This window comes from Cebidichthys violaceus, unplaced genomic scaffold, assembly GCF_023349555.1.
Source record: "Cebidichthys violaceus isolate CVI_PGR_0920_01 unplaced genomic scaffold, fCebVio1.0.p SCAF_537, whole genome shotgun sequence".
Classification (NCBI taxonomy): domain Eukaryota; kingdom Metazoa; phylum Chordata; class Actinopteri; order Perciformes; family Stichaeidae; genus Cebidichthys; species Cebidichthys violaceus.
In genome coordinates this window covers 19083-28330 of record NW_027176747.1, presented here as the reverse complement: position 1 = coordinate 28330, position 9248 = coordinate 19083, and the positions used below count along the sequence as shown (strand labels likewise).

The following is a 9248-nucleotide window of genomic DNA, read 5'->3' as shown; positions in this document are numbered from 1 at the left end:
ACACGCTGCACACACATCACCTCCTCCTCCTCCTCTGTGACAGCACCGTCCTCCGAAACGCTCGCTCTTGGAAACGCAGCACTCTTCTTCTTTCCTTTGCGTCCCCCCCTTCTTCTCACTTTTCTTCTTCTTCCTTTTCGACTGACAGACGGAGAGAAGAAGGTCAGCGGAGCTTTTATCCTTTTATTTCTGTCCTCCACGCTGCTGCCTTGCCTGCTTCTGTATCTGGCTGGTTGTAATCTGTGGCTCTCACCACACACTGCCTCTCCTTTTCCCCCCTCCCCTCTCTCTCTCTCTCTCTCTCTCTCTCTCTCTCTCTCTCTCTCTCAGCTGCTCCCCCTCCTCCTCCTTCCTCTAAAACCCTCCTGCTTTTTCCCCCTCCCTCACTGTACACAGCATTAGTGAGAGACAGAGGGGAGGGGTGGAGGGATCAGAGGGATAGAGTGTGTATGTACCATGTGACCTGATAGTGTAGTAGGATTCCCCCAGCAGCTGTCGCACTCATTCCTTCACAGTGCTTCACTATGAGCTTCATATACTTCCACTGATGACCGACTGGCAGCGGAGCAGGGAGACTCTGTCACTGCTGTTATCTCAGCCACGGTCGACACTCACCCACCATGATGAGGTAACATTTTTGGGGAAATGTTTGGAACAGAACAGACAAATAAAAAAAAAACAGAGGCTGTTGTCACACGGCGTTCGTACAGGTACAATAAGTAACGCTGTATAATTCGGATACAAACCACGTAATAGTGAGCCAGGACCGCTGACGCAAGTGTAATGAGCGACAAAGTCGACATTGAAAGGAGGTCAGGGTGGATGGTTGGCTTAAAAAAAAGAAAAAAGAAACAGGACTTTCACCCAGGAGACCGCTGTTACTGTTACGTAACTCCTGTACTTAAGTAACGCCTCCTCCGAAGTCATTTTAGCCAAAAACCAGAATCTTTCTCTAACCCGAACCGAGTCGTTTAGTTTGCCTAAACACTGCATGGACTCGTGCAACACCACTACAACCAAGTCCAATGAGGCGAGGAACACAAGCCTTCAATCAGACGCGTTGTAAACAAACTTTGTCCAGATTATCTAATCCACTTTGTAAGAAGGTGAGTGCACCGGAATTGGTGGTAATACTTTCTCATTACACTGGGGAGCTGTATGCACACACACACACACACACACACACACACACACACACACACACACACACACACACACACACACAACAGTGTGAACAGTAGCTCAAAGAACAAGCAGGACGTGGGTCTGTAAGCTGTGAGTGACGTTTACACTGGATAGTTTGGTTATAGTTTTACTTTTCAGCTCGTTGTTCTCTACTGAATAAGTCTGGCTAACCTGGGGCCTGATTGACTTTCTGAGATACAGTGGAGTAAAGTCAGTCCCTCAGGTTTTCTCTGGCTGCACTTTGCCGCCAACTTTACCCGACTTTTAGTTCAGAGCAGCCGTCCGCAAGCCTTCCACACACATTTTATGTGTCTTCAATGAGTCATCCTCCACAGGACGAGGTCACCCGCAACAACAAAAGCTGCCAGTGACAAGAACAGGAAAGAGTCTTCTTTTCCAACAACAAACAGTGAAACACATCTTCTTCTTGTGCTTTACCAAGATTTCATTAAAAAGAATGAAATGAAAAAAAAATTGGGCCAGCTGAAGACAAAGAATTGTACAATCTCATCTCAGACTTTTTTTCCAGTGAGAGATGTATACACTGAACTTTTGTAGCATTTTTGTACTGGAGCTTTGGTTCAGAGCCGAAGTGCAGTGACTTCATAACAAGTTGTAAGACACTGGAATTGTCCTTTCAGAGATTGTTTTTCAATTGGTTTTGGCCCAGTTATATTTGACGTTTTGGCTACAGAATATGAGTTGTTCAACCATTTTCTTTCTTTGTCGGGGTGGAGAAATCTTTTAAAACAGTATTTACACCATGGGACATCCTAGCTATATGCTAAAATCAAGAATGCATCACTAATAGTGGTACTGATGCTACTACAGAGCAATCAAATCATTCAGTTTCAGGGCCTTTTATTTATTTTAGATATATTTTATTACTAGTGCAGTACTGAAGTGTAGTTGTACAGCAACTAAGCAATCAATCAGACTATGTTACATCAAATATATAGACAAGGGAGTTGCACTGACTGAAAAATCTACTGACACAAATCACAGACTATTGATGCATTCGAAACATGCTGTTATTAAATAGAAATGCTCATAGCAACACACACACACACACATGCAAAACACAGCAACACAGAGTCCTTCTATCCTTGAGGAATGAGGAAAAGGACATCCTGTGGTGCTTCCCTTCGGCTGTATAGCTGGAAACTCCCACCCCACAACAACAGGAACGGGCAGGCTGGGCTGCCACATCGGCCCACTGTTCTCCACAAATCACTCGTATTACTCCTGATCGCACAGCAGCTCAGTGCTCACAGGCACATGGGCTGGAAAACAAAGCACCTGACTTATTTCATGCCTGGCTTTTCTGCTGGTTATTTTCCTGCTATTGCCTACTAATTATTGCTATTGAACATTACAGCCCTGAACACTGGCGCTACTCTGTTACATCGGGCTGTATTTAAACAACCTGTCAGACTACCAGTGAAATGTTCTGTGGTGCACTCAGAGTGCTCTCAGAAGCTGGAGATAGGTGTGAGAATGCGGCTCAGGACAGAAGCTGTGGCAGGTCGATGCCGCCATCTAGTGTACAATAGAGCTACATGGACTCTATGGATCCACAGTCAGCAAAGTCATCGCTGAACAACCTTCTGACTTCTGGAGCCAAAGGTCTAAATCATGCATTTTATCATCACACACCAGAGACGACAAGATGATAAGATGTGATGGTGGACCTAGCTTATTTAAACACACACACACAATTTGGCGAGGTTGTAACTTGTCATACAATTGAACTGTCAATGTTTATGTAAATGCTGTTTCAGCAATTTATCCATTACTTTTAACTAACTAGCAACTCTTTATTCATTACTTTTAGATTGATATTTCAAGTCTTTATTCATTACTTTTAGATTGATATTTCAACTCTTTATTCATTACTTTTAGATTGATATTTCAACTCTTTATTCATTACTTTTAGATTGATATTTCAACTCTTTATTCATTACTTTTAGATTGATATTTCAACTCTTTATCCATTACTTTTAGATTGATATTTCAACTCTTTATCCATTACTTTTAGATTGATATTTCAACTCTTTATCCATTACTTTTAGATTGATATTTCAACTCTTTATTCATTACTTTTAGATTGATATTTCAACTCTTTATCCATTACTTTTAGATTGATATTTCAACTCTTTATTCATTACTTTTAGATTGATATTTCAACTCTTTATCCATTACTTTTAGATTGATATTTCAACTCTTTATTCATTACTTTTAGCTAACTATTTCAACTCTTTTATTGCTTTTAGCTAACTATTTCAATAATTTACTCGTACCTTTATCTATTTCAATCATTTTGCATTTCTTTTCGCTCACTACTTCTCTGGCTAACTAATCTGGTGTTAATGAACTGCAGAAACAGGCATCAATGGTATCAGACAGTGTTGCTACCACCATGTGGAAAGAGAGCATTCTCAGTTTATAGTCATGCTGTGAAACAGTTTTCAGTCTGTGTTTTTATGGCTTTAATACATTATTTAAATGTGCAGTGTTGGCATACCTGCTGATGAGGATTATGCACGCGCACAGAACGTTATGCCGGCGTTGAACAGTAGGTGGTGGTAATGTTATCGGTGCAAGGAAGGATGGCCACCGAGGAAGAAGAAGATGGAGCCAGTGCGAGCTAACGCTATGTTTTTAGCATTATAAGAAGCCAACCTAACCTTCGCACAACGTAGAGCTGCTGGCTGGTAAACTGTAGAGTTTGTAATGCTTTGAGAACCGGCCGCACCGTAACTAACAAGATAGCCGGGCACAGCGTGTGTTCTCCGGCTAGCAGTTGTTCTTTGGATGAACCGGTAGCTCAGCGAGCTAACGCTAGCTCTCCTCAGAGAGAGCTAACAGCGCGTGAAGAAAAGCGACTCCGCAAGCAGGGTGAGCACAGTGTACCTGTAGGTTCATTACGGTTAACGCAGGATGGAGACAGACGTGTTTCTGCAGGTTGTGGTACTTTTTACTATTATTTAGTATTCTCAAAGTATTTTATGACATTTTACTCAACCTGAAAACATTGACAATTTCCCCCTGCAAATCTTAATCTGCAGTAGATTTAGTTAATCTTTGTATATATTGTCTTTTATCCCAGTTTTAATAATACATAAAACCAGCAGCTTTCAGGATTATTGTCCACACAAAGAACTGAATCAGCTTCTTATTTTGGATTTCACACACTAACGCTCTAGTCTTGTAGAATAGTCATTTGCTATTCATGCAAAGGCAACAGATCATTCTTGACTTTTAACCACAATCCCACTCATCTGAATTATTGTAAAACTTATTGTCGAATGGCAGACAACGCAAATCAAACCAATACAATCCAGCACATCACCTACAAAGTGTAGCGTTTTATCTTCTCCCATTAACTGTGTAGTCTATAAAATGTGAGAACATAGTGGAAAAAAACACTAACTAACTAACCTAAATCCTAATCGAGAAAAGAGGATTAAACAATAATGATACCCACCCTTACCGAACCTCGGCTGTTATATAAACTGACACATCTATTACAATCCAGTCTTGCTGGAAGTGGTGAGAGGACAGTCCGCTGGGGGGGGGGGGGGGGGGGGGGGGGGGGGGGGGCTGGAACCAATCAGCTCCCTGGAACAGCCTACACACTCATACGATCAATTATGCAATCAACCAAGTTCACCTGTAGCCCTTCACACACAGGAAACCACAGCAGAATGAGAAGAGATCCTCGACAACTCAAACACAGAGAACATTAGAGCCGTTCATTCGTAGATACAATGTTTATTTGATCTCGGGGTCGTAACACCGTCCACAACCCAAAGATATTCATTTTACTGTCACAGAAGACTAACAAAACCAGCAAAAGCATCTACAATTGAGAAGATAAAACCACATCATTTTTTAGCATCTTTGCTTGATTATTAAAATCGTTGCTGGTGAAATAACTTCTCTGCTGTCTTGTCTATGTTTGCAGATATGAGAAGAGCAAGCTGGGATCTGAGGACGCAGAAGGTTCAGGCGGAGCGCTAAGGAGCGTCGAGTGGGCTCCAGGGCTCCAGGGCTCATGTCCGCTGCTCAAACACTCGCGCCCCACCACGACTCTCTCTGCGGAGAACCGGTCAGCATGGAGAGGACGGTAAAGATGGAGCTGCTGAGAGCACTCGTCAGCGAGCGCTTGTCCGCGGCTGCCGAGGAGATCTTCGGGATAGTAGAAAGAACCATCGTAGAATACGAAAATGAAATGTCCTGTTCGACGTGGGTGGTGGACAGCAACCGCAGACTGCTGGACGTTGCCCAGTCACACGGCGAAGGTCAGTTTATCAGGAGGAAATCCACACGTGGATTAATGTCTGAAGGGCCGACGCTGTCCACGATAGAGATCAAGAGGTCATTGTTATTTTAAGCACTAGAAGTGTTTTACAATGGTCGATGATTCACTTGGGGTGGGCGGGACAAACATTTTACAACATCCATTTTCTGCTCTTTGTCTGTCAGACTCTCTACACATTTTACTGCAATTTTGCTCAGACTTTTGAAAAATAGAAATAATGAACACATACACACAAAATGTGGAATTTGGCGAATGTATTTGTGTGAACTATTATTAAGGGAACACTGCAATAGTAATGTTTGTGGAGCTACCTAGAAGTTAATTTATATCTTATATTGTATTTATTCGTAAATCATTTTTTGGTGGTTATTGGAGTACCAAGTACTCGTTAGAGGAAGACAAATATAAATAAAATAAAGATTGGTCAAAAGCAGCAGAGACCGTCTGCCTGTGAAATAAAGGTTGTTTACTTCAAACTCTCTCCAAATGTCTGTCACAGATGTGACGTCGCAGTCCGGTCAGCAGCAGCAGCAGCAGCGCGCTGCTAGCGTGAACGTCAGCGTGTTCTGGGAGGAGCCAGGAAACGCCACGCCAGAGCCAACAGAGGACTGTCCCGCCATGAACGACGCTCATCCAGACTCCTCCCCTGCCTGTGATCCACAGATACTGATCGATATTGAAGATGACGACGTGAAGCAGGAGTGCGACCCCGACGCGCCTTTGAAAATCCCCGAGGTGAAGAAACCGTTCGAATGTCCCGTTTGCTTGAGAAGTTTTTCTTCCAAAAAGACGATGGTGCGACACGTCAAAAAGCATCCGGAGGACAATTCGTCGCTTTACCGGTGCCAGTTCTGCGACCGCTGCTTCTGCCGCAAGTCTGAATTCATTGTTCACAACAGAACACACGAAGGCGCCAAACCATACAAATGGCCAGACTGTGAGAAAAGCTTTGACGAGAGGGACAGTCTGCTTATTCACGGACAAAACCACGCTGAGGAGAAACCGTACCAGCGTTTTAGTGCGACGGTGGAGGCAGGAACTCACCTCAGATCAGTGACAGTGACTGAGAAAGAGCTGGACTGCAGAGAGGACGAATCTGGCAATAAGACATTTCCACTTACTATCGCTCCCTATGATAAAAGTGAGGTTCATCAGGAGTCTCTACAGCCACTGTGTCTGTACCAAATCCAGACTGTTGCTGATATAGATAACGACCGCCCAGCTGCAGTTCCAGTTGACCACATTAAAACCGAGCAAGCTGGAGCTGATAGCGGAGTGTCCGACGGCACCACAGATGACCGGTTGCTCTATTCAGTGCACCCATGTGAACAGGGTGAAAGTGAGACCGAGCCCAAACGTCTCAACGTGGAAAACATCCTGCCGAGGAGACCTTCAGGGAAACCCACCGAGCTCATCGTTCAGTTTCAAGCCGGAACGGCGCAGAAACCCTTCAAGTGTCCTTGTTGCGCCAAATGTTTCTCCTTGACCAAGACTTTAATAAGACACTTGCGGATCCACACAGAGGACAAACCGTACCAATGCCTGTCTTGTGGGAGGAACTTCTGTCAGAAGTCAGACCTGGTCAATCACATGAGGATACACACAGGAGAGAGACCATACCAGTGCCAAGAATGTCACAAATCATTCACGCAGAAAGGCAACCTGGTGGTTCACATGAGGAAACATAAAGGACAGAAGCCGTATCAGTGCCAGGAGTGCAGCTGCAGCTTCTCCAAGAGGTCATATTTCGACTGTCACATGCAGAGCCACAGATAGTTTGAGGAATTCAAAGCTTTGCCCTTGAGGCTGGGTATCGAACCTCATGTTTGTAGCAGGTCGAGTCGAGTACTGACAGCTGGAACTGAATGTCTTGGTCAGTCTCATAGACTTTGATCACATAGTTTGGATTTGAATCCAAAGTTTGCTACTTGACAAAACAAACTCGCCACGAGGCCCATCTGTAAAATACTCTCCCGTCCTCCTGTTGTCTGTTAGAGTGCCATTCATTTAATTGCAGGATGGCGCTTATTTCACAAAACACAGTCACGCATAGACCAGTGTGTGACCTCGCAGAGTGCACTATAGAGTCTTGTTTAGTTTAGGCCAAGGTTTGTACAGTAACAGAAAATGCTAACATCTGTCTTTCCTCTTCAGTGGGAACGGTTACAATCGGCATTCATTCCCGCGACAAATGACTCTTTAGTAGTCGGTGGTATTCATCGTCTCCAGCGCCGATTGGCAAAGATGGAAACATGACACCCAGATGGACGTGCTAATTGTTGCCCCCTTTTTTCCGTGTGATGCTATTTCACAAAGCAAAGAACTTTTGTATTCAAACCCATCATCCTTGCTGGACTGTTTCCCAAAGTTGACGGCTAATTTTAGGTTGCTACCGCCGCTGCTGGTAGCATGCGATGCTATATCACTTATATGAATAAATAATGAACTAGAAAGGTGCACTCCGTTGACCTCTGTAAGGTGTGAATTAATAAATGCATAAAAAAAATTGGCTAGCCCAATTGGTGAGCTTGTTTTGTCAACCGATGTTCCCCAGGTCAAGAATCAAAGTTACAAGTATTTTACTCCATGTAGGTAAAGGTCTTGTACTGTGTAGACAGCATTGAGAATTTTTTTTACTTTTATGAAATGAACACCGTCGTATCTACGCTATGTTTCGAACCAAACCAGCCCGATCTAACATTGTGGGTGCTATTACTTTACCTCTGTCACTTTCTACATACAGTACTGTCCTTAATGTCATGTCTAAATGTTCTGGTGAACCCGGTGTTCAACACAACTGTGATGACTGAGCAGCTGACTGTGGGAGGGGCTTGTGTTCAGAACAAACCCTGGTGGGGATTTTGGTCGTCAAAAGAAACCAGTGTAGCGAGATGACCCTTCTGTACAAGCATGGAGAATGGAATGGTTGATGTTTGTGTCCTGTATTTAAATTGTTAGACATCTCATGGAGTCTTAGGAATCTCTATGGTAGTAGAGTTGTATTTATAATAAGGTCATACAATTGTTTGACTGTGTTTTGTAATAATTTCACTTTGTGAGAATTATGTGTTTATACATAAAATACCAAAATGACGGCGTAAAACCGAGCTTCTGCCTCAGCGTCTGTACATTGTATCCTGAGGAAAACATTTTATGTTTAAATTAAAGTCAATGGTGCTTGATGTTTTGGCTTGTGGTTTATGTGGTTTCACATAGGAAGGATCCGAAGACCTTTTATGATGTTGTTGCTACAACTTTCATCCACCTAAAGGCACAAATAATGCTCTTGTCACCTTGATTTTTAGTCATCATAAGAGTTTATAAGTAATAAGACTTTATAAGTAATGTCTTGCTTTCAGCATGTCTTCTGAAAGAAGGAAACGTTAGCCTTTACCAGAATCCCCACAACTATGTCTACTCGGAGACAAATCACTTGTGCCGCCAGGCCTTACCAAAGCAGAGATCAGGCTGTCATTGATGTCATTGACTGGTTTCATTGTGGCAACAAGGCTCATTCTTCAGAACTGGAAGAGCCCACATAACACAGAATGGGTGAAACTCATGGTGAAGAACCACCGTTACTGATTGTGTAACTAACCATATGGCTACATCCCAACAACATAAAACAACCTACACATTCAATTCAGGAAACTGATTATGGACTTCAAATGCTTTGACAAAAACAAGACAGAATGTTGAGAAAGTCGTGATGTCTCATGTTTCATAAAATAGGGTGTCT

At 43.2% G+C, this 9248-nt stretch overlaps 1 protein-coding gene across 3 annotated transcripts; it reads left to right on the top strand.

The window, feature by feature from the left end:
• The first annotated feature begins 3827 nt into the window (after positions 1-3827).
• LOC137888421 (zinc finger protein 260-like) lies at positions 3828-8675 on the top strand. Of its 3 annotated transcripts, none has more exons than XM_068731802.1 (3): positions 3828-4083; positions 5153-5489; positions 6009-8675. In XM_068731802.1, exons 2-3 carry the CDS (start codon positions 5243-5245, stop codon positions 7283-7285), a joined length of 1524 nt encoding a protein of 507 aa, XP_068587903.1. In that variant the 5' UTR covers positions 3828-4083; positions 5153-5242; the 3' UTR covers positions 7286-8675. The 3 variants fall into 3 exon arrangements, with proteins under 3 accessions (XP_068587903.1, XP_068587904.1, XP_068587905.1); XM_068731803.1 differs by lacking the exon at positions 3828-4083 and adding an exon at positions 4086-4149; XM_068731804.1 differs by lacking the exon at positions 3828-4083 and having other exon boundaries at positions 5012-5489.
• Positions 8676-9248: the final 573 nt, after the last annotated feature.